This window comes from Gavia stellata, chromosome 27 (genome assembly GCF_030936135.1).
Source record: "Gavia stellata isolate bGavSte3 chromosome 27, bGavSte3.hap2, whole genome shotgun sequence".
In the NCBI taxonomy this organism is placed as follows: Eukaryota; Metazoa; Chordata; class Aves; order Gaviiformes; family Gaviidae; genus Gavia; species Gavia stellata.
The window spans coordinates 2,075,847-2,101,447 of NC_082620.1; the positions used below are offsets into that span (position 1 = coordinate 2,075,847).

Here is a 25,601-nt window from a genome sequence, read left to right on the forward strand (position 1 = left end):
GAAGCACACAAGTTTCGGAAGATGAGAACCGAGGTAAAAGGGCCAGAGATGCTTGTCATCTGGCTGGGGTCAGTTCCGAGTCTCTCTCCTGTGGATCTGAGTGCTATTTTCACAAAGGTGTTTGAATAGTACAGTGTTTTTTCTATTACGGTATTTGTACCTCCAGGCACCCTCGGAGGGTGGTCGTAACGCACATGGGGAGCAGTTAGATACTGCATTGTGCTCAGAATGAGGAGGCAAACTGGTGTAACGGGCTCCTGGAGGTTCACCACCTTACTATAGTGTCTGTGATGTTATGCATGCTTGCTGCTGGGGGAAAACGGGCACGGCTGGAGCACAAAGAGTGGAATTACAGCAAGCTGGGCGTCACTGGGGTTTCCTTCCATCTCCTTGGCCTCCAGCTGGAGCTTCAACCTAGCCGAGGCATGGTGTGAACTTAGTGGGTGAGTCAGGGACCCAAGTTGAGCACCGGGGAGAGAGGCTGCATGCTGAGCTGGGGTCACGCCATACTGCTGCCCAAGGCAAGAGCTAAGTCCCTCTGCCAGGCAGGAGCAGTGCTGAAACAACAGTACCAAACTAAACACGTACATTTAATTTTCCCTTTTGGTCAGTCACCTACTGTTTTTTCAGCCCCAGGTGCCATATACACAGTAGTCCTTCTTGCCTGGATCAAAGGCCTGGCTTTGTACACTGCAGGCCAGGTACTCTGTCTTGGGTTTGCCTGCTTCTTTGACTTGTAAGTCAGGGTGGTTATCAAAGGGTCAGCTCTCCCATCCTTAGTGCTAGCAGGCTTCCAGCATCCTAGGTACCTATGCCCAGTTCTCCTGTGCAGCTCAGACCCTTGAACGGGACATGTTTGCACTGCTCCATCAACTTCCCTATGTCTATGAGAAATTCTTTTAAGGGAACTGGAGAGATGAAGCTGAAAAGGGAAGAAAGCAAAAAAGGGAAAAATCCAGAGAAAATGAGCAGACCTTTTCTTCTCCCTGCCTCTTTATTTCCCCTGTATCCCAGCTGGTCTCCCTTTGCTTCCTGATTTTGGGAGCACTATTGATGCCTCTCTAACTACATCGTTTCAATTCAAATAGAGGAGCCAGCAAGCCCCTGCGGTCCCTCTCGTACAGCCCTCCACTGGATCCTGCGCCTGCCACAAGCACACGGCTATGAATATTGAAGTGAAAAAGGGGCCTTTTATGGACTTCACAGATGTGCTGGGGAGTTGGGGCAGGCCTCATTACCTCGGGGTTCTTTAAAAGGCCAAACAAAAGCCAGAAGAAAGAGTGTTAGGGGTGGAGGGGGCAGGGAGGCGAGAACTAGAAAAAAGTTGAAAGAAAAGAAAAGACGACTGGAGTTGATGGATATTCCATCTGTTTATGTTCAGGCCAGTGCTGGGAATTAACAAAGGCTGTTGGAGACGTAGGCTGTCTTTTCCCCTCCCTCCCTCCCTATCTTCCTCCAAATGTTCTGGATGATTTGGTTTTGTTCACCACTCGCAAGGAACAGAATATGTTGTGTTTTTTGTGACCATGTGTCTTTGCGTGGGGGCACTGCAGCTGGTACCTACGCTGCCAGACCCTGATTTGCGGTAGGATTTGCTGGGGCCCTGATGTCTCTTACTACTTTCACATGCAGAGTAGATGGAGCCTCCGGGGCCAGATCCCTCCATCGAGATAAATGAGTACAGCTTCTTGGCTTTTACCAGAACGGCACTGGTGTACGTCAGCCAAGGGGTTTGCTTGGTCTATATACGTGGCATGGATTATGAAAGAGCATCTGGTTAGGGATGCAGTTCCTTCTTTGTGGGCTTGGAAAAGCCTTCATCTAGTTTAGCTTCCAGTTTCAAGGCAAAGGTACGTTCCCAACCTGAACGGAGTTACCTGGAATGGCTGCAACTGATGCAGAGAGAACTGTTGGATATGTATTCACTCAGTGCAAGTCCTTGTATTGGCAAGAGGCTTTTGTTGATGGATGACTGTTCCAAGGAAAGCAGGGTCTCTCTAGCTTTTTCCTTCCAAAATCTTGTAGTGCTCCACTTGTGGTTGTGCCTATGAACCTGGCTAGAACTGAGCCCAGAAGGCTAAGGTACTTGTTCAAGGAGATGTAGGGATTTTTATAGTGGAAAATGGAGGTGGATTTTGGACCTCTGTGCGTCCCAAACTGGCACCCTAACCAAAGAGAAATTTATATTCTTTTCTTTAGAGGGATATATGTTTTTCATGGCCAAGTGCCAGGTGAGATACTCCTGTATAAGAGTTTTCTTAAAATCCCCAAACCAGTCCATGAGTTAGGAGGCAAATTCTGGCAGAGCTGAGAGGAAAGTAAGTGTTGGGTGAGTGCTCAGGGAAGTAGGGCAGCCAGAACCATGTAAAACTTAACATGTTGCACCACCTTTGAGTCTTCAAGCCCAGCATGGGGATGTGGGGCTCCTTCCGGGTAAATCTTTGGGCTTCAGACACAGAGAAATCATCGGATCCCTCGTTCCAAGCCAGAACAGGTTGTGTGGTTCTCGCTGTGGTCATCCAGCTAGCTGGCTGTGTCCCGTCACCCATGTGCAGGGAGGTGTGCGCATTTGGATACCTTTTGCATATGCTCCCTCTTCACCCATTAAACCTCCAGCTTTCCTCTCTCCCTCCTTCCTACAGCTTCTCCTTCCACATATGATCTCGCTCATTCAGTAGAGATCTTGACATGATGAGGGAATTATCCAGCTGTGAAACACCTTTCTCTTTGCCTCCCCCCCTTTTCTGTATTCACGACAGACAGACAGACAGATACATACTGTCTTTGCCTCCCTGTTCAAGAGCATCGGCTCCACTGTGAGTATTATTTCCAAGTTGTAAAGCCCATAATGGACATTACCTCAGTCTGTCGTTTGGTTACAGCTGGCCAGTTCAGTGCCTGAATTAAAAAAAAAAAAGAAAAATACCCAAACCTTTATCTTCTAAGGCCCTCACACTAATGCTTTGCTGAACACTGCAGTCCCCAGCTGAGCTGTAAATGACTTTTTCATTTTCCTAGGCCTGCTACCCAGTCTGTTTGGTATTCAAGGGCACCCCACCAACAGGCACTGTCATTCTGCTTGGGCCGAATTACTTGATTAAAACGCATATCAACTATTATGTGATTCGTTTTCTGCCGCTGCTCCACACCACAGCCCTCTAAACTATGTTAAACTGTAATACAGCTGCGCAGGCATGAGCAAATGCTGGAGAATGGGGAGTTTACAGGTTGGAAAGGGGAGGGAGGGGGAAACCCAAGCTTTATTGTATGTGCTGTGTTGATTACTGGGTTTTTTTGTCTGGGAATGTGCTTGGACAGGGGAAAGGTGGGCAAGAGATGAATTTGAAACATGTTTGTCCCCCTTTGCAGTCCCACCTGCTGTTATATAGGTTTGGAGGTGAGCGGGGGTTATTCTGTGCACACGTATGCACCTCTCTCTCATTGTGAACTGAGGACTTCATCATTTTCCAAGAAGAGAGAGAAAAGGTTGTTCTGGTTTTCACGTTGGAAAGAAAAATCAAGGCAATACAATTCTGTGCCTGCGACGCTGTCACTGTGTCACTCTTCTCTCAGGCTTTTCATAGTCTTGTTTGCATTTTGATGGGTTTTGTTTGCTTTCTGCCAGAGGGAAAGGCAGATGCTAAGAAGTCAGGGAGAGTTTCAGCTCTTGCTTCTGAAGCTGTTGACTGCGGTGTCCAGCACAGGGGACATGCTCTGTGAATAAACAGCTGTATCTTGGTGATCCTTGTTCCTCCCACATTCTTTTGGGGGAGTAGAAAGTGCAAGGTGTGCAGTCCCACTCTTCCTGCTCCACAGATGTACTGTAGCTGAGGTCCACAGCAAGGATCTCAGCTATAATGTATCTTGTTATTTCAGGCCCTCATGACAAGGTACCCACAATCGGGAGATATTTTCACCTGGGAGATGGGTACCTCCTCACTGCCTCATGGCAATGTGGCTCCATTTATTAAGGCAATGTCAGGCAGCAAAAGCATCACGTGGCAAGTGAAGCCTGCCCTTTTCAAGGTCATTGAGAGACTCTTTAATTGTCCTCCACCATAAAATAACCTGAAATTATTTTAGATACCTGAAGTTCAGGTACGTATGGGACTGGAAAAATGTCATGCATATGTTTATGCAGGGGTAGCTGTTGGGGCCACTAAGCACGACAGCTTTGGTGGATGGAGAGCATTGTGAAGAAGGGGGGACCTGGTGCAGGGCTGTAATGTGGGGGTGCTCAGATCTTGCTGGTACCTTCAAAGTGAGATTTTCATACTTCTCTCATGCCATTAAATCCAAGTTCCCCTGTGGCTGCATTAGCTTCCCAGCCAGTCACCTCCAGATCTGGTTTCATAGAGCATCGCCGTTGCTCCAGCAGTACATGGGTGAGTTTGCTAAAGCCAGTTGCAGCATAAAAGGTGCAGTTAAAGCTAAGCTATTCACAAAACCATTCCCTTCCCCCCTCTTCATCTCTCCCCTCCAACACACATTTAATTTTTAGGATGGTGCAGCTGGAAGCAAGAGAGAAAGAGAGAGAGGAAATGAAATGAGAAATACTGAAGGAGAGAATGTGCAGCTCCCCTTTACCCTCTAACAAAATCCGATCCCCACTTTAATGAATGCGTTTTCATGTCTGGTCCTGTCTGCCAATCCTTCCAGACGGCACCAAGGTGCTTCAAGACAAGGCAGCAGGTCCTTGTAGAGCATCAAGGGCTCAGTCTGAGCCTGGAGGGTCTTGTTGTGGCCGATTCCACCTAATCCTGTTGATTAATTTAACTCCAGGGCTAAGAGGCGCCCAGAAGCAGTGAATGGAGGTGGAGAGGAGAAAGGCGGAGGGGGAGGAAGGGAAATAGAGGATGAAGGGAATGGGAAGAGGGAGGACACATCCAGTCCATAATTAGAGACCGTTTTTCTTGTTCCCTTCCTTGAGCTCCAGTCTACTTCTATTCCTTTCAAACCCCTCCAGAGAACTCTGCCCAGCTCTTGCTAATTGTACCCCAACCTGAATCGGCAGCATTATTCAGGAATGTGAGTTTGTGGGCCATAATTTACACATTTCCTCATGCTAGAATGGGTCCTAGGACAAGCCCAGGCTTATATTTGTCAGCTTTCTTATGCCATCCTGTGCACATGCTCTGGCTGCACTCATTTCCGTGGGGAGAAAGAACCCCTTTGGTTTATTTGGTTCTCCCCAGCTCATCCTCCCCGAAGATGTGGGACTTGACAGTGGTCCACGCAAACCTTCAACAAGTCCCTCCACGTGGTCGTCTCTCCCCCCTTGCACGAGCCGTGTTGTATCGTTGCTCCAAGAAGGTGACTGCACGTTTTAATAGACCCCCGGAGCAGAGGGAAGAGCTTATGAATTTTCACACTGGCAACCTTGCTTTCATTCCCATAATGAAGCCTATGTCTCTTTATTTCTCAGAGTCTTGCAAAGCAAAGAGATTTGAGCAGTTTGGGTTTTTTCTTTCTGAGCTACAGAGCAGTTACGCTAAATAATAAAGATGGACTCACTCTTAAAAAAATAAAACATAGTGGGATCAGTGTGTGTGTCCTATAATACACACACTTGTCTCTTAGTTTTTCCTTTTCTCTGACTCGTCCTCCCGTGAGATTTTTCCCTCCATTCACCTCTCCATTCTGTTCTTTTCTGTCAATCTTTAGCCAGTATGATATCCTAGGGGAGCTGCATATCGGACAGCTAGCTGTTTCCCATCCTTCATCACAACTAGTGACTGGTAAGCCACACAAGTAGCTGCTGCTAGTTATTTCTCCACCTTCGTATTTACAGGGTATTCATTGCTGTCTGTGCTGAGTAAGTGTAAAATGCTACCAGCGCATGCTAATGATTATTTCTACGGCAGTAGCCCCGTTGTGCTGGAGGCTGCAAACTGGGATTCTCCCACTGCTCATGCTGCTGGCAGTGCCATGCATCCATTTTTCACACAGGGATGTGCAGCAAAAAATGAAGCATTCAAGTTTTGGATGAATCCCCCTGGGCTTGACTAGCGAGGGAGTCTTCTTGAGTTACTCCTGCAGCTTTGTAAAACTTCTCATTGCACAGAAACTTTGTGGAAATTGTGGCAATGGTTTGTCCCGCAGCTTTCAGCTGTTTACGTATGGAAAAGACCTGTTAGATCCTCAAGTTGCATCTTAGGCAGGTAAGGGAGACTGTCCCCTGATGATAGAGGATGCGTTAGATAATAGACTCATACTGCAGTCTGTCTCAGCTGAAAGACTTTCTATATTATTTAATGAATCTGTGTCTGACAGCAGCAGCTGCATCGTACTAAGACCAGCTGGTTCCAGACATACCCTGGGATTTTTCTTGCTCTCTTGGTTTCATCTTTGTAGTCGGGTTGTTGGAGCCTCGGACTTGGCACGACGAGCTGTGGCTACTTTTCCCAGCTTTGCTCCTGACTCACAGGGTGATCGTAGGTGGGTGACTTCCGCCATCCTTGCCACGGTTGTAAAATGGAGATAATGCCAGTCGGGAGCTGTTTGGAGACTTGCGGATAGAAAGTGTTACATCAGTTTGCATTGCAAGGTTTGGCTCTCTACTCTCTTAACCCTGTAGCTAGCATGATGGCCAGCGCAGTTGCCGATGCTGCTGTGAATAGGACAGATTGTTGTTCATGACAATCGGTTTTCCTCTCCCAAAACTTTGTGGCCAAATCAGGGATTCTTAATTAGAAGCATAAAGCTATTGAAGACAGTTTGGCCGTTTTCCCTTCCAGACTTTTGCAGCAAAAAAAGTGAGCAAAGCGAAGTGTGGGAGATGAAACACGTTACAGATCCTTTTCTAGACTTTTTTTCCTCATTTGGGGAGATACCGGATCCCAGGTTTGTTGTATACTGGGTAAGCAGTTGGACCAATCAAGTGGATGAGCAGATGCTACAGCATTACTATCAAGTGGCCAAGAGAAGAGTTAATCTTAAAAAGGTCATTTTGACATTGCTGTCACCATAGTATTTGCCAAGCAGGTTGGGGCTTTGTTGCACCAGGCATGACACATGCCGCAAATGACAATTCCTGTGCTAAAGAGCTCACAGGCTGAAAGTTGCTGCTCAACATGCATACTAACTATATGGAAATGTGTATTAACTGTAAAGAAATATGCTCAGCTGCAGAGTTAAATGACATTTAACTTTGTGTATTTTCCTTCCACTTCCTCACGCTGGCCCCCTCACATCCCAGACCCAAACACACCTCTGTCCTTACTTTTTTTCGTATCAAATATTTTCGAAAAGATACTAAATAATTAAACCAAGAATAGTTGGTAACTTAAATGATTCACTTGAAGAAATTTACTGTATGCTATAGCTTTCCAGATGTGCTTTTGCACAGCATGGTACTCCAAGGTCCAGATGTGCTTCTACCTGCCCCGAATCATCTGGGACCCAGATGTGGAGAGCTGCTATTTTCAAGTACAGATGTTCCTTTTACACCACTTGAGACTCTAGACCTGCCCAGAAAATGGACATAACCAAAAAGCGAGTTTAGTAACAAATTTCCATGTACAGTAAAACTGTCTTTAAAATGTGGGACAGATGCTGCTCCTCTGAAGTCAGCAGTGAATTTCTCACTGACTTCAGTGAGGAATAAAAAGTTCTTGATCTAAAAAGATGAATGTGTGTAAAGACCCTGTGTATTAATAAGCCAGAGCTAGAAGAAGGGAAAACCTCTTATAACGTGATGTGTTTGCCCCCAAAACAAGCCATCCACTCCTCTGCAGCAGAGTTTCTCTGACTCCAGTGCAACTGTAGTTAGCCGAGTTCTGACACCGCATCCTCCCCGTGAAGCCCCGAGACATAAAAGCATTTTTGTATTGCAGCAAGCTGAATGCAATGGCATTTTGTGGTGATCTCAGTATAAACAAGCGAGCTCCGATGGGATATTTGCCTTGTACTCCTCAAACTGCAGCCACTCTTGAGCAGCTGTTGGGGAAATCGCAGCTGCCGTTCCCAGCTCTGAAAAGAAAAAGGCAGATTTTTGGATGATGATAGTATAGGAGCTGAACAAAAAGAGAGAACTGAAAAACACTATTAGTAACTTTAGGGAATTTTATCGTCAAGATGAGCATATGTAAGTCCTGTTTCTAATCCTAAATTAGCAAAGGTTTAGCCAAAAGAAAAAACATTTCTCGGTGAGCACAGTGTTTAAGCAGATTCTGGGTCTCAGTCTGCCTGTGCAGACTTAGTCTGAAAGATAGCAGTCAAGCTTGGTAGGGGAAAAAACATTAGTGCACATTTAATGAGTCTCCTATTTTCATGAGAGAGAAGGAAAAGGTGACCGAGGCCAGATGTCTCACCTAGCTGAAAGGTTTAATGTATCATATTCTTCCTTCTCTGCTGCAATGAACCAGTGGCACATTTTTCACTGTCCCAAAGGCAGACATAAAATTTTGGCCTGGCTGAGATCCTCCATACATCAACATCTGCACCGCAGGGAACGGATAACCTGCACATCGCACATGTTTGAAACTCGGGCTTTGCTCTGTGAGAGGCCTCTGGTGAACACTAGAGTCACAGCTAATGCTGTTCTCGGTGCGTCCCCTCTAAAATCCACTGGGTCTGACTGTAGTCTTGGTGAATATCAATGTAGTGCTTTCTGCTTTATCTCTGGACAAAAAAAAAAATAAAAATCAAAACTGGGCTTACTTATTGCAGCTATACTTACTCGGATTTGCTGAGGGCATCAGGAGGCAATAGATGTGGTCCAGGGCTCAAGGCAGGGAGAAGGGAAAGGCAGAGGTCTAGGGCAAGTGAAGGTGGAGGATATAAGTGACCAATTAGGCATTGGTAAAGGAATTTCCTGGCATCTTAATGCTGTAGGAGTCTGGCCTTGTGCGAAACTCCTGCTGGAATTTGGGAAGTTAAGCGAAGGGGAACTGTCTTCTGTGGGCAGCCTGACCCAGAGGTGAAGCCGAGTTGGAAAGGTTTTTCCCAGCTGTAATAATTCCTAATATTTCTTTTTTTCTTCCTGAAGTGGTTTAAAAAAAAAATGAAATCTCAAACACTGATACTTGACAAAACACAAGAGCAAATCAGGCTGCGCAAGTCAAAGCATCGTGCATTGAATTTTTTTACGTGCTCATTTCAGCTTCTACATCTTTTCAATGTAAAATGGGCAACTCTGAAACACAGTCATTTCTAATAAAAAATGGAAATTTCTTGAAATAAGTGAACAACTGGAAGTTCTTTCACTGTAGCAGTTTGAATATTGGACTTTGAACCATCCCTTTCCTGCAAACAGTTCTGATTTTGATGGGTGGGCTTTTTACAAAGTGGGGAAAAGAATATCAGGAAACTACAGAAATAGTAGAAAACTGGTGGATGTATTGTACATAGACAGAGTGTTTGTTTTGATGGACGCCATCACAGTAGAACCGAGATTTACTTTGCTGGGCTGTTTAACTCTTCCAACAGCCTTTCTCCCTGTGGCTTTTAACCACGCAAACCTCATCTCCCATTTCTTTCCCACCCCAGGTAACAGGCTGGATGAAGGCTCTGACGTTGAATCCGAACCAGACCTGCCTTTGAAGCGCAAGCAACGCCGCAGTCGAACCACTTTCACCGCTGAGCAGCTGGAGGAGCTGGAGAAAGCCTTCGAGAGAACCCACTACCCAGACATCTACACACGAGAAGAGCTAGCTCAGAGAACCAAGCTCACTGAGGCCCGAGTTCAGGTAAGGACTAGAGCCAGTGTGTGACAAGTCAGCCTGGTGGCACAGCTTCTTGTTTACTTTGAGGAAGGAGAGGGTAGTGCGGGGGATGAGGGTGTTGAAAGGTGGTAATGTGGACGTGCTTCTCTGGAGCCACATCCACAAGGATCTGAGACTTAAATCCAGTTCTGCAGATTCCCACGTTCCCATGGATTTGCAGATATGCCATTTGGATTTGGCCCGTTGCAGAGGTACCAGCTGGAGGGTTTCCATCCAGGTTGGGATCAGGAGCCAAACTTTCCCTAACTTGGCAAGGCATTTAGCTCTGTTTTCTGTTGAAGGAAATTCCTCCATTTGCCTAGGAGGAAGCAGAGTGTGTGTATGTTTGTATTTGGTGTTTTAGGAGAAATCACACCATTTACCAACCTTGCCCAGGGGAGCAGATCATATTTTGCAAAGTTTGCAAGTTCTGTGTGTGAATTTTCATAAAACTTTTTTTCCTCGATCTCCAGAGAGCACAAAAAGGGTGGGAGGGAGGGAAGAAGAGGGGAGGAGCAGGAAGGGAGGGTTTGGAGCCGGGGGACTCTGACATCTACACGATTAATAGCCCTTGTGGGAACTCCACACAGAGACCCTTATGTCTTCCAGATAAAGGCTGGGTCAGCAGTGTGTGCAAACACGCAGAGGGATAAGGAGTGTGAACAGATCGGGGGGTATAATAGAGTCCCCTGGGGAAAGGGAAGGAAAGGGGGAGGGATTGAGGATTGTGCTGGGTTAAAGAAGTGAAATGGAGACCCCAGCAGTCCGTCCTCCGTGTGGCCAGTGCGATTAGATTTCAGGAGAAGCACAGGGGTCTCTGTGCATGCAGCCGAGAGTGGAATTGCGCGCACTGAGAGAGGAGGGAAAGAGTGCTCCAGGCTTGTGACAGGGAAACTCTCAGTCAGTTAACCAGCTCCTCCAAAACAAAACAGGCTTTTTTGTGTTCTGTGGTTCTCCAGATAATGAGCTTGATGTGCTTGTTCAGAAGCCAAAACCACCAAAATTTTTTGCTGTTTTCCACCAGCTGTCTGGGAATGGACATTTCCCCCCACACCTGGGACATTCACTGGTTAAGGCCTTTTTCCATTAACCTTGTTTCCCAAAGAAGTGCTAGGCCAGTCGCAGCAGTGCTGCAGATGGCCTCTCACCTTCTTCCAGCTTTCTCTTGAGAGGTACTGGATTTTCCTGAATCCATCATCCCTCAAGATGTGGCTATGGAGACTGCAAAAAGGAAAATCTAGCAGACTTTAAGCTCATTCTAGTTTTTATCTTAGCCAAAAGACCATGCCAGGGTGTTCAACAGTGATAGTATTAATTTGCTAGCCATGTAGGTTCATAGATAGATGGAGCCTGGGAAAGTGGCTCATTTAGGCAACTAAGCTAGCAAAAGTTGGAAAGTGTAAATTCCCCCATTTTTGTTTTGCATATTCTGTTTCTAATTGGTCTTGCTTGTTGTAGATGGGCATAAGATATTAAGGAGGAAATAAAAAGAGATGTTTCTGTGGCAAACAGACTAAAAAAAAGGAGTTTCAGGGGAAAACAGAGTTTAGGTAACACCTTCTTATGGGGTGAGAGAAACGTGCATTGCAGGAGCCGTGATGAGGGCATGCTGGGGAGGAAGGGAAAAGCCCTGAAGTGCCAGAGAGTGCAAAAACCAGAGGCAGATTCTCTCTTTTCCAAGGTGCTCTGACCTCACTGTGACAAGGCTGGGAGAAGGGAGGGAGGCGAAAGCAGAGAAAGGGAAAGCTAAATAAATAAATAAATAAAGAACCTTTCCCTCGTCTCAAGCTGTGATCTCTGAATCCCCCTACTTGCTCCCAGGCAGCTTGCGTGGAGGTTCCTGCCAGGGCTCTAGTAGCAGCTGTTCTCCAAGGCACATTCCTGATGGCTTTCTCATTCCGACATCCTGGCAGAGTCAGCTTCTTCCCACCACTTTTAAGCCTGCCGCCTCTTGTAAAATTTTCTGGATATCAGAGCAGATCTTTTACTGGCTCTCGGGACCTACAAACATTAGTCAATCAAGTTCTTGTGGAAAAAAAAAAAAAAGCCACACACATCCACACATGTATCCGTCCAGCAGGGAATCTTCTACCACCTTATGGTCTTACTCCTGTCTCAACAGAGTTTTTAAGGCCAAGAGACGTGCTTTGGATTAAAGATGGCTGTAATAACACTAGGGCCAGCTGAGATCAGGGTTTCTGGGTGTTAAGGACCATGCCAACATCCACCCATCTATCTTGTCCCCAAAAGCTGATTATGTTAGCGTGTAAAATGGGAGGCAGACGTATGAAAAGCATTTTGTGACCCATAGTCACAGAAGAGACTCGAGAGCAGCCTTCGCTGCTCCTCAATGTCTGGTCATTGTTTCATCCATCTTCTTGATCTCAGTGCCGTCTGTCTGCTGCGCAGCCGTGGCTGGACACTCCCCGGGTCACACCCAAGTCTCTAAACCGCAGCACAGGTGTTGCTAGCAGGCTTTCTTACTGTACCGTATATACACAACATCCCTGCACTGGAATCCCATTTTGCTCATCACTGTACAAGCGCTGAACAGAAATAAGCCGGCCTGTCTATCTTTGCTTCTTTCTTCTTCTCACCTCTCTTTGCTTCACGATGTGAAAGGTGAACTTACCTAAGTGTCATTCGTTGTCTCTGATACCTGAGTATTTACGTACCATAATCTCTTCCACGTGAAAAGCTGATAGCTCTGTTAAACTTTATTGGCAGGCCTCAGAGTCTGGCTGGTCACGCAGCTGTCCAGCTAAGTGGAAGTTTGACACGTTGACAGCTAATAAAATTCACAAGCTGAGCAACAAGAGGGGGTGGTGGGGGGGAGCAGTTCCAGGCTCCGGTTTCTCATCTGCTAGGAAGATCACGGGAGGGTGAGCAATATTTTTGCAAGGTCACTGCAGTGTCTGTGTGGTTGAGATGCAGGATTCCAGCATTCAGACTTCAAGACACCCAAAGGTACGAGCCATTAAAAGGTTAATCCCAAATTGAGCATAGCCGGGGACAAGACTGCCATGGATTTCCGGAAGGATCAGGATTACAGTGCCAAATCCATGCCCAGCGAGGCCAACAGTGGAAATTCCCACTGACTTGTTTTTGTGCAATGCAATGTCTTGACTCATGTGTCCACACTAATTGTCCAGTACTGAAGAAATTCTTGCCCATCTGCAAGCTCCCGTTTCCATCCTTCCAGAAAACAATCTGTTGAATGCCAAGCGTTCATGGATTTAAAAATTAAGTCTAACAGCTAAGCAATTCACTTAGCGAATTTAATGGAAGCTTTGATTTTGATCTTGAATGTATTTTGGGGTTTCACACCGGTTTTTGCAATTACCAAACTGATGATGTCAACGTTTTTTATATGGAAAAACCCCCTAAATGGGATTCTGTGATAATTTTGAAACTTTGCTCCCCGGCATTTCTAGAGAACGGACATTTTTCAGAACAACCCTTTTCTCACAAACAGTTTAGCTTTGGTCCGTACAGTGTTTTTCACTAGGAAAATAGTTCTGTCAGGAAATTCTTGTCTAGGTGTGGAAATGACTTCTCAAAGCAATGCTAATGTCAAGAGAGACACCAGGTACATCAGTCATGGGTCTAGGGAGTCCTTCTCCTAGACAATCCCCTTTGTGGACCTGTTTGCCCAAATGTATTGCTTTTTTAAGGCTAGTTACCAACAAACCCAACAAAAATGAGTCAGATGTGGCAGGCTCCAAAGTATTATCTCAAAAATCTTTCCCAGAAATCTACCAAAATTGTTCCCAAAAAATAGATGGCAGCTTTTTCTTCTCAGCATCGCCTGCGAGTGATTCAGCTGGTCATACCACAGGCAGCTGGGTACAAGCATGCATACCGCTAGCAAGTACGTTAATCCTAGTTCCTATGCTTTGGGCAGTGGGTGCTTTCTGGAAATAGATACGAAGTGTGAAGGGGTGGGTGCGTTGTGATGCTGATGTCTGTTATTAATCCCCAGGAAATTCCATGCACTGAGAAACTGTTATTTCAATAACAAAATTAAACTAGATAGCAGGAGTCGCAACTCAATGCTTTATTGATCATTTTTATGATGGATACCGTTGTGATTTCTGCCTGGGAGAAAATGGATGTTTCATTTAATAAAAAGGCTCAGAGCAATTCTGTCTCTGAAATCTCGGTGCATTTCTAGGCTACTCACATAATATGTATTTTATGAGACAGTTTCGAACTGTAGTAAACAAACAGCCATATTCTAGATCATGCTGCAGTGGCTCAGACGTGCCAAATGGAGCACCAGAAAAGAAATTCCATTCAATTTTGCTTGAAAATTTTCACAAAGCAATTCTGTTCTCCGTGTGAAGAAGCTGAAAACCACTGTTTACCAGCAGTACTCTGCAGTCTGCTTTTCAGAAAATACACGGATTTCTCAGGAACTTCTCAAATATCTCTGTTGTGGGCTAGTGGGGACCCCAGTGCTCTTTCACCAGCTGTCACAGTGGTCAAAGGTCTATCCTGTTCCTTGAGACAGTGCTTTTTGAAGATGAAGGTATTATGTGAAGGGACGGTATGACGGTAAGCAGGTCTCCCCCGGCTCTGAGCATTAACTGGAGTCATGCAAAGCTGCTGGAGCCTAATGCTGTTTGCCTGGTGTTTTGCTTCCCAAACCCTTTGAGATGTGTCCAGACTGGCTCTTCTGAGGCAATCCCCCCTCCCTTAAAGGTCAGCTGAGAATGTTTTCTTTCTTCCTGAGGGTCCGACTAGTTTACATTTCTTGTGAAGAGGGCTGTGATGAGGTTATGACACAACAGCTGCCCTGTGTTTTTGGCAGCAGCCGGGGCACTGAGAGGCTGTGCAGAGGAGCCGGCAGTTGGGGCTCTCGTTGGCAGAGGCTGGCTTGGCACCCTCGTTTTTCACGGCACAGGGCCAGCCGTGCTTTCGCACACCGGAGCGTCCAGATAGATGGCCCATGGTGAGAACAGCCCCTGGCACTGTGGCAGCCGGTCCGTGAGAACCGCGCTGCCGGTGCGTGTGCCCAGGCACGTCGAGAGACTGGTGGTGCGATGCCAAGCAGAATCCAGCTCCCGGGAGAGGTCGGGGTGAGGGTAGTGCGCTGTTTCAGCCGGCTTTAAAGAAGCTGCTCTGTAAGGTAAAGCCAGCAAGGGCTGAATGTAGCCGAGATGGTGAGTGTCCAGATGCTTCCCCCTCATGTCTTATGGAGATGTCACTGCAGAACGATGCTGCTAATGAGAGAGAGAGGTCAGCTGCAGTCTTGTAACATTGCTTTCTGTTTGCTTAGTGAATTGATGCTTGATGTCTCACGGCATTGCTGCTGTTCTTTCACATCTCTCCAGGCTGAATTAGAAACAGAAATACAATTGGGTTAAAGAAAAGAGTAACCCATTACATACTTGCCCCAGCTAATATGCTCCACATAAGCCCTCAGTCCACCTACTAGTCACATAAAAAGTAAACAAAAACAAACTGTGAAGTATATTACCTGGTATCCAAACTGCAGTGGCAAGTCTTTTTCCACCTGAACTTTGGAAAAGCCAGACATGATCTCTTAAAATGGCAAGCACGTCCTATGTCTGTATCTAAGCATTTGCTTAGAAAAGCATCAGCACTTGTGGTATTCGTAGTAGAATTACAGTAACCAGCCCCCTTGGAAATAGAAATGTCCCGCTGATAGAGGACATAGTCCCAGCTATGTAAGCCTGAGGGCATCTTGCTGGAGAGAGTCAGCACTATTTCATTAAGTATATTATACTTTACTCAAGATGAAAATGATAAGCCTAATCCTTCTGGCAAAAGATTGGTTGAAATCAACAGGGATGAATCTAAATTTCAGGACCTGCAGCATAATTTGACAAGACCAGCTTGTTTTGTACATGTGGGGCAGGGAATCTGTATGAAAGAAATGGAGAAATTTATGTCAGAAAGAGCTCCTTTGAACTTGCTGGCTTCTGCAGATGGAGGAATCCATTCAGTTCAGTAAAACGTGATTTTTAGATAAAACTGTGGATTTTTGTGTTGAGATGCAAAACCTGAAACTGACTTTTTTGATTGTTTGTCTGAGTCTGCTTTTCTTGGTCTGCTTTGGACCAAGGAGCGGAACTGCCAGCCTCACGGTCACAAGCTGAAAAAGGGATCCCCTAAACAATGTGGTAATGATTTGATTTTGTTACAAAGGCAAGAGGGCCCAGAGGCCAAACTAATGAACGAGATCCCAGTTCCTTGGATGAAGCGCTTGTCTATAACACTGCACACTCAGCTGGTCTAAATGGAAGTCAGTGGAGTTGCACTGATTTATAGCAGCAGAGTGTCTGTCCCATTGTATTAAAAACAAATAGGGCCTCCCAGAGGTTTTATGAGAGGAACCTTTATCGCAAAATTTCCAGTCCAGCGAGGGCGTGGACCAAAATATTTCTCATACGCTTTGCTCGTATGCCCTATGCTGAACCTCTGATTCTAGCAGAGCCACCACCCAGAGTGTGCCAGTCAGCAAGTGTGCCGTTGCTTCGAGCAGCCAGCACGCGTGGCTCTCATCTATTCTCAATCTCCCCAGCTAAGGAGGCTTTCTGTTTACTGGGACACCAATTAAATAGATTCTGTTTGGTCAACAATGGAAAATGTTTATAATAATCAGGAGGAGGGTTTGCCAGGGTGTTTTAATCTTTGAGCCACTTCCCGTAGCGCTTAAGCTATTTTTAAAAGCTCATAGTTTTTTCTTTTGCAAAGAAAATTTTTATAGTGGGAATCGATGTGCTGCTGGTTTGCTGTTAAAGCCCAGCCTATCTCTAGCCAAACAACAGCAGCAGGAAATCTACCCCCCAACATCTCATTCACCTCCGTGAGGTGTGAACATCAAAGCCTCTTCTGAAACGTTTAAATGCAACTCTAACACCATTAAGACTTGGCCGTCTGAGCGGAGAGAAAGCACTTCATAAAATACACTACCTTGCAGCTGCTTTCTGACAGCAGTGGACTCATCCTGACGTCTTTCAGCTTCCACAAGTCCCGTTCATCCTCAGACACAGGGTTTGTAAAGAGATAAACAGATAAGTAAAACAGAGGTTTTATTTTAAATTTTATTTTATTGTAACAGAATTTCCTCTGACAACTGAAGTAATCACTGAGAAGCATAGTTTGTAAAATGTAGAGCTGGAAAACACAACATTTGCAAACAATCATTCAGTATCCAATAGCTATTTCATTTAATGATATTTTTTTTTTATTTGTAAGTATTATTAACTTATATTACAGTAAGTGGTAAAGCTGGGCCACTGGGCAGGGTTGGGCATGGAGCTGTGAAGCCAGGAGTTCAAACCTGGGCTTAGAATGTCTCAGTGTGAAAGTGGACAGATCTATGCCATTTCTCCTGTCTCCTCTTTCCCCGTCAGGAGTATGAAATCCATTAGCAGTTATGAAGTGTTCATACTGTGATGATCATTTAAAGGGCTTTTGGTTGAGGAAGTGTTTGTGACGTGATTAATTCTTAGAGAGTCACTCAAAGATTAGAAAGAATATTGCAAGAGTAAAGTAATCAATGTCACAATCAAATATTTCACTGCTAACAATGGTTTGTTTAAAAAAAAAAAAAAAATCCACATACCACAAACTGCTCAAATTCTTCAGTAGATTGTTATAAATAGCTAACAGCTTCAGGAACTGGGGTATGCCAGAAGAAATACAGGCTAAATTCATTGGATAATCTCATTTGTGAAGAGTCATTTGTTCTGCTCCACTAACCTTGTTTAATATTTATCTTAACCATATCACCCACAAGTGACAGAGGCTCAGCGTTTTAGGCACTGAACCAAAGTGTCACTAGATACACGTGCAGATAAACATCTACGTACCTAAAATCTGTGCACTCTCATGGGCTTTTTTCTTGTTCTGTAAAGAATTATCTCAGTAGTCTCAGTGATGCTTGTATGTCTCAGATGTCTGTTTTTCGCACTCCTCGGCACCTGGCAGAGGAAGCGCCATCATTACTAAACTGTTGTAGGGACTTACAGGATCCCAACTCACTGTAGCATCTCAGCCCTTTCCAGTCTGGGAGGGCTGACTCTCAGTACCATCTGAAAGAAGGCATTTGAATGGAGCAATAACTACCCCAGTCTCTCATTGCTGTTGCTGTTAGAGTTCCCCTCTAAAAGCCTTTTGCATCAGCCTCCTGGGAAGGCCAGGATTTGCAGCATTTATGACTAGTGTGGACAAGGCAAGGCACTGCAGGGATTTGCCCTGGTTCAAAGGAGAACGCGGAGAGGACCTGATTTGGCAGTTGCCTGTATGCAACCTGGGGAGGGACCTCATCTGACTTTGGTGGAATTTTTTTTGGTGTGCTTGGGCCATAAATGGCCACATGATTCTATTCCACCTGGTTTCTGCAACCTCTTGGGCCTGTGAAAACAAAGACATGTTGCATCTCTTCCATTCTGCTGAAGAGCAAAGGCACAACTTGGCTTTTCCATCCCTGTTTCCATTTATGAGCTCATTTATCCCATCTATCTTTCTCCAACATCAAGTCCTGATTAGGCTGAGCAGGAACACAACAGGCTTTCTTTCCCACAGGAGGCTCTTTTTGACCTTCCTTTCCTCTCCTTGTCTGACAAATTGTGGGAGCTGACCCATATCTCAGCAGCGGCGGGGATAATTCAGTCCAGCCCCATCCTGGCAAGCAGCTGTCTCTGCAGCCCTTCTCTGCTGCTCTGCTCGTTGAGAACAAGTGGCTGGGACATCTCGGGCCGGCCGTTGGCAGGGTTGGGTGCAGGCGTTCAGGTTAAATAAGAACCAGTGCTAACCTTTGCCCCAAACCCAAGCTGGCTGGGAGGATGGGCTCCTCTGAAATCAGCTGGTTCTGCAAGGCAGACAGTGATGAATTGGAGAGGCTTCTTCCTCTCGTCGTGCCTCCCACTCCCATCTGTGAAGGGGATGGTGAAGGTAGCAGATTGAGTGATATTCTACAGTGAACATCTAGCGTTCAGGATCCTTGTAGCAGCTTGCTTTCATACTGAGCAAGGTGCACGCAGCACAGTGAGGGACTCTGGTCTTATCTGGACCCTGGGCATGACTAGAACATGAAGAACTCACTTGGATATCTTCTTTTAAGTTATTTTCCAGAAGGGCGTTCTTGTATTTATCTGCTTCCCCTCAGTAGAGCTGAGCAGTTTCTATAACGCATCTCCTGTCTACTTAATACATTATTTGGAAGATAATTCATAGGGACAAAAGCCCCAAATGTCTTTAGCAGGTATAAACTGTTGTCTTCAGTGGCCTATATTATACTTCCGTAGCCTTGGAAAGCAGCACATTTACATGGCGCAGAATCTCCTTGCTATGCACAGACAAATGATCACGAAGAACTTGCCTTTTTAAGAAAAAGCAGGTTTCTGACATGCTGGTTTTTCTGCTGTTGGGTTCTTCACACAGCCCTTTTCCCAAGCGCTGGCTACGTTTGTCCCAGCAATAAAACTCATGTGGTGCAGCCCCAGCATCCTCTAGAACAATGTCTTCATAGGCAGACCAGGAGCTTCAAAACTTCTTCCTCTTCCTCATCGGTCTGGTTTTAGCAGCCGTAGCCTTCACCCCAGGCTTAACATGGTGTAACAGGATCCTCTGGCAGGGGGAATCTTTAGTGGCTGATAAAACCTTAACTGTTGTGAAATGAAAGGAGGTTCCCTTTGAAGTGCGCCTCGCATTACAGTTAGATGCTCTAGCCTCTATATTTTAACTACCAATAAAATGATTTATAAGCATAAAGGCCTGAGCCACCTTTAAGGCGGGGAAAGGGAAAGAACTGCTAACGTCATTAGCTGGAATGGATCTTCTTTTTTTCTGTGGGTTATAAATAAGGGGCAGAATCAACCTGTTTGGGCCATGAAATGTCCCTTCCTCTGCACAGGAAGATAAATCCTATCAATTTCTTTGTGGAAGGTTTCAATCTATTTGTGGCTCGATTCTCCAGCCAGGCTCTGTTAGGAAGCACTACGTTTAAGCATGTAGTTGTGAATCTCATTTGGTGCACATGTATTTACTATCATTATAATTTATTATTTGTTTTGCTATGAGGCTGTAGCCAAGACAGAGATCTTGCTGCACTGGGTATGGTGCCTACTGGCAGTTAAAGAGAGCCTCTATCTCAGATGGCTGATTGTGGAAATAAATGGAACTGTAAGAAAACGTGTTTTTTATCCTCAGTTTAGAGGTGGTGATCTGATGCACGGGTTGTGTAAGGACCAAATTTTGTTGAATGCAGCAATGTTTCCACTGACTTCAAATCAGAAAAGCAATAGCTTTTCCAAAGTCACAGAAGGAGCCCGTAGCATAATTAAGAACTGACTTACTTTCTCTGGTGATAGTCCGCTGTCTTGAAAGTCAGCTTGCCTTTCTTCACAAGCCCATGCGCATTGTAGACCGAAGTATGCAAGACACCCCAAGAGCGGCCCGTGCACAGGCCTTTTTGGACAACTCTACCTGGTTGTAAAAGGATCCAGCGTACCCTTTTATCTCCCTTAAAAAATAAAGGAACTACACACCCTTAACTGGATGTGGAGAAGCAAGACGGGAGGAGTCGTACACACGTGTGCATTTTAATTCTGAACAACGGATGCAAACGTGCGAGTTGGTGCACAGACGACAATAACCTCACATGGTGTAACATAAGACAACGCAAATCTTTTCAAAGTTGTGTTTTGATCATATGTTAGCCAAGCCAACTGACAAACCACCACAGGGGAGCCGAGTACTTGTGGGGATGTTGTTGGAGAAACGTGTCCCATACTAGACCATCTCACTCCACATGTTTCTTCTGAACTTCTAATCCTGTGAGTGGATTTGCCAGCATCTGGCTCTTGGTTATAAAAAAGGAACTTTCCCACCCTTTGTGATGTCGGGAAAGTGTCAGAAATCACTGGAGTGGCTTTTACGTTCTTGGAGTTCAATTTCTCCTTTCCTCTCGATTCCTGGATTCAGAGCTGCTTTGGTTATGTTTTCCCTTCAGGTGTTTGAATTTTATATGCTCTTCTCAGCATCTTGGGGTTTTTTTGGAGTGGAAGCTCTTCCAGCCTGGGACTAGGCCTTTTTCTCTGCAGAGAGAAGGTTTCTTTATCTCCTTATGCTCAGCTAACAGAAATACTCAGTTTTTATGTCCTTAACTGTGAAAGTGGAAGCAAATTATATAAGAGGAGGAGCCAAGTTCCATCCCTAATTCAAAGCATGAACTACACATACATGCATGCGTGAGAAAAGGACAGGACTGTCCTCTTTGCATGACCAGGGCAAACAAGAGGTTATTTATTAATTTGTGTTGCTCACTGCTCCTAGAAACTGTGCCACGGATTAGACTGCATAAAAGGGTTGTGAAGTGCTACAGACCTTAATGTTCATTCATTTCTCTCTCTTAACTCTGTCCTAGATTTTGCTAGCAACTTTTGGTGCCAAAAATGGACACAGAGATTCTGACCTGCATGGACTTTGTTGATCAATGCAGATCGGATGTAAGCTGACCTATTTCTGTCACACTTTTGGAAGGTGCTAAGAGGTTATGCTGCTTCAGCCAGTAGTGAAGTGCAGTAGGAACAGGTCTGTAAAAAGACGTGTTATGTGCCAAGGACCTGACATCAGCCCTGTATACATTTCAGGGGGTTTAATTGAGACCAGCTCTTCCAAAGGAAACCAGGCTTTTTTTGTTTTCACTGTACATGGACGTAAATAACAGCGTGACATGAAGGACTGCCCAGGACTAGGTCCTTCCTAGCCATTATCAGCAGGTCACACACAACTATCGTTAGCAGCTTTTAATCAAACTGTTTCCACAGCACACTAGTAGATGAGTTACATGTAGACAGAGCAATAATAGACTGTGATCTGGAGAACCTCACAGGAATTTGTGTGTGAAGCTCAGCATATGCTTGTTTTTGCAGCAAGCATCACTGCAGTGCATGCGGACTGAGAGCCGACACTCCATTAAATAAGCATCTCTCAGTGAAAACATGTTGTCTTGTCGTGCCAAGTGAATTATACATACGCACAGGTGCCAGTAAGAAAAAGGCAAACTAACAAGTGACCATTTACAGGGGGACTCAATTTAAAGGCCAAAGAAAGATACCCACTTTGAGATTTGGATCATGTCTGAAGTGCAAGGCACATTGGACTAAGGTTCTGCTGTATCTAGGGAAGAGTGTTTTGTTGTGGTTCACAAGATGTGGGGGCAGTTTGGACTGCAGTGCCTCAAACCCTTGTAACCCCAGCTTCTGATCTGAGGTTCAGCAGCTTGGAAGCCTGATGGAGGATTTTTTCGCCCCGAATGCTTTATACTCTTGATTTTTGCTCCATTTTTTCTTGTTGCTGTGAAATTCAATCATGTTTTCTAGCCCTTTAGGCCTCACAAAGTCCAGCAGCTGCATTCTCATCTGGCTTGAAAGCTTATCCGCATACTTCTGAACCCCAAACAGGGATCGGGCCTGAGAGCCTGTCTGTTTAAATGAAGTAAACCAAGCCCACGAGACAGCTTGAGAAGTCCTTTCCGCTATGCAGAAGGGAGATTGCCCGTGATAAAACACATCAGGGCAGACAAATACATTTAGAAAAATCTCCCCTTGAGTCTTACAGGTAGACTGCCACTATAGGAAACATGAGCCCAGCTTTGCACATGCATTAATACTGGGTTTATTTTAATGCACAGAGATTTAAATTGGCTGCAGTACAATTCTAGTGCACACTGCAGTGCCTCTTGCAAGGAGAGCATGTCTTAGCATACAGACAACAGTGATTTGCTGCAGTACAGAGAAGCTAAGAAAACCCTGTATTCCCTCCGGTGCGGTTCTATCTATTTAGCTTGTCTAACATAGAAACCATGATGCTAATCTGTCTATTTATCCCTCCTAACAGTGCAGCCGTGTTGCTATTATGGTACTTAATCCTTCAGCATAATTCACATAGTTGTCAGATAACAAGGCAGAATGGCCAGGTGGTAGCAATGCATCTATTTGGTGTAGACTCTCTTGGAATACACAAGCTAAATTATTCCTCTTCATCTCACCCTACTGCCGATAGCACCCTCCCATGCTCTTAGTAGTACCTTTCACAATTTTAAATGCGTGTATCTTCACCCAGGCGACAGGGCAATAGTGGTATTGCCATTTGGGAGAAAGGAAACTGAGGAACGGAGACGATTACTCACAAAGTCTGCGTCAGGCAGCGACTCGAACCTATTTCTGGCCAGTGCTGTAACTCAGGATGCGTTTCCATCAGCAACCCAGGTGAGATGGGACAGCAGCTCAGAGTGAGTCACACATGGTCTTTCCTTTCCCCATCAGGTGTGGTTCAGCAACCGAAGAGCGAGATGGCGCAAACAGGCAGGAGCGAACCAACTTGCGGCTTTCAATCACCTGCTGCCGGGGGGCTTCCCGCCGACAGGAATGCCGACTCTCCCCCCGTACCAGCTGCCGGACTCCACCTACCCAACAACCACCATTTCCCAAGGTGAGCACCCATTCGTCTGCGCTGCTCCTCTTCTCTTGCCCTACATCATCCCATTGTCCCTTCCCTTTCTGATTCGTGACATCCCACTAAGACTCTTCTAATACATAGGTGGGTTTCCTTTACTTGGGAAGACCAGGTTTTTCCTCAAGTCAATGGAAACTCCACAGTTTTCTCCTCTGTCTCCTGGTCCTTTCTGCTGTGTCAATGTGTCTCATGACTGTGGTTTTTCTGCTCAGCTTTGAAATGGAAAGCACGTCAGTCCAAAGTGAGTATCATATAGGCGATCCTTTGTTCTGGATAAAACTCCATACTGGGGCTTAGTGGAAGCACTATTGCTAATTCCAGTTGGCTTTGGCCTTGGTCTTTACAAAAGAATTTATGGCTTCGGTCTGGGGGAAAATTAAGAGAAAATTCAGGTATTTCATCCCAGATTTGCGTATTTTGTGCTGTCACATGATATGCTCGTGTTTACATGGAGCACAGAGATGGTGGGACCCAGAAGCTGAGATCAGGATAGCCAAACCATGAATCTGTGCTTTGCAGAGTCCCAGCTGTAATACCCCACGACTGTTTACCTCTGAACGCTCTCTCCGCAGATGGGGGAAGCACTGTTCACAGACCCCAGCCCCTGCCGCCATCCACCATGCACCAGGGAGGGCTTGCTGCAGCCGCCGCTGCTGACACTGGCTCTGCCTACGGAGCCCGACACAGCTTCTCCAGCTACTCGGACAGCTTCATGAATGCTGCAGCTCCTGCCAACCACATGAATCCTGTTAGCAATGGCCTCTCTCCACAGGTATGTGACCCGCTTCCATTCTCTTTCTTTGGCTGACAGTATTTGGCTGGTCCAGACCCTCTGAGAGCAGGGCAAGCTTCAGGCTATCACAGTGTATTATAGTTAACAAGGGAGTTATTGTTAGTGTCACGAATTCTTGGAGGCTGCCTAGTTAAAGCAATTAGTTAATTTGTTTATCGGCAGTATCTCTATCCTGAGCTCAGCACTGTACTGCCAGAGCATTTGTATCTTGTTAGTTCCCATATTCAGGTTAGCCCACTGTAATCGCAAACACCAGGACCTAGAACATCGGTGTTCATCTTCTCAGCCCTCCAAAAAAGTTCCAGTGCAGGTGCGGGCCCTTCGATTGTGGATTTTAGCCTAGTGACAGCACGCTTGACTTTTGTAGTTACTTTTTGCAGGCTCTCTTTGGAAGTAGTCCGTGATTTGTGGGCGACTGATCTAGAGATTAGCTAAAGCCAGCTTGTCCCAGTCTGGTTGGAATATGGGAAGTCCTTACTTAGGAAAGCGTCATGGATCTGAGCTTCCACAAAACACAGGGATGTAGATCTGGGATTTAGTTTTGAGAAACTGTCGTGTAAACAATTCTGCTAATGCTTTCCACAAGGTCAGAATAAGAGGTGTAGGTAAGCTTTAAAGGAGGAAAGATACATTTCACATTCATCTGTTTGTGTAAAAGAATGGAGCATGTGTGTTTTAAGTTTACCAGGCAACAGCCACGACCTCCCCATGTAATGCGTCCTTGATTTTAAAATCCCTGCCTGAGCTCAGAATAGAGCGTCCACGACTTGACTCTGGGATCTGTGCTCCAGGCCTCAGCCCAGCTGCCTTCCGAAGGGCCCTGTCCCAGGTTTGATCAGATTGCTGCCAGTTGTGTGCGTGGCTTTTCAGTGCTGCGTGTGGCAGAGAAGCAAGCCTCGGGAGTGTGGAGAAGTGAAAGCCTCCAACATCAGTGGGTCTAGAGAGTGCTGAGCTTGTGCTGTGTGTGTGTCATGGGAGTAGACTTATGTTCTCAGCTGGTGAGCTCCACTGAAGTCAGTGGAGATGCCAGGATGTATGCCACCTGAGAATACAGCCCACTCTCTCTACCACTATCCTGGGATAAGAATTCTAATTTTCTGCCACCTTGTTAGATAGAGCCTTTAACCTTCTCTTTGGTTTACTTGATGTAATCTGTTTTCCAAATGCACATTTGCTTTTAAGTGGAACAAGGCACATACTGTACGCTGAAAATTAACAGCAAAGACTTGTATTCGTGTGGTACCTGCCATCCTGGAGGGGTACCAAATATGTTTTACTTTTGCTCTCGGTCACTTGTGAAATACGGAGACATATGAAGTGCGCTATAGCAGTTGTTTCAGAGTGGCCAATAATGCTATTTAAGGCAGGAAGCGCAAAATATTTTGAAACTACAGGGAGAAATTAGGTAGGCATCTGAAATGAAAAGGCTACAACTGTTTAGAGAGGAGCCCAATAAATGGGGACATCAGAGAGGTATATAGATTTTAAGGTCCAATAGCTTGTGATCTCTCGAGTGTGAAAACAAACATTGAGTGTCAATGGAAAGAGGGAAATTTTGCAGCTTCTCTGAAATGGTATAAAAATCCCACATCTAGCTTTTTGAATGGTCC

General features: G+C 45.5%; 1 protein-coding gene across 3 annotated transcripts in view; it reads left to right on the top strand.

The window, feature by feature from the left end:
* PAX7 (paired box 7) overlaps nt 1-25,601 on the top strand; it is a 101,686-nt gene that overhangs the window by 40,869 nt on the left and 35,216 nt on the right. For all 3 annotated transcript variants that reach the window (XM_059829958.1, XM_059829956.1, XM_059829959.1), the window contains exons 5-7: nt 9,490-9,689; nt 23,009-23,174; nt 23,771-23,970. In XM_059829958.1, the coding sequence (XP_059685941.1) occupies nt 9,490-9,689; nt 23,009-23,174; nt 23,771-23,970 (566 nt within the window). The remainder of the gene's footprint in view (nt 1-9,489; nt 9,690-23,008; nt 23,175-23,770; nt 23,971-25,601) is intronic.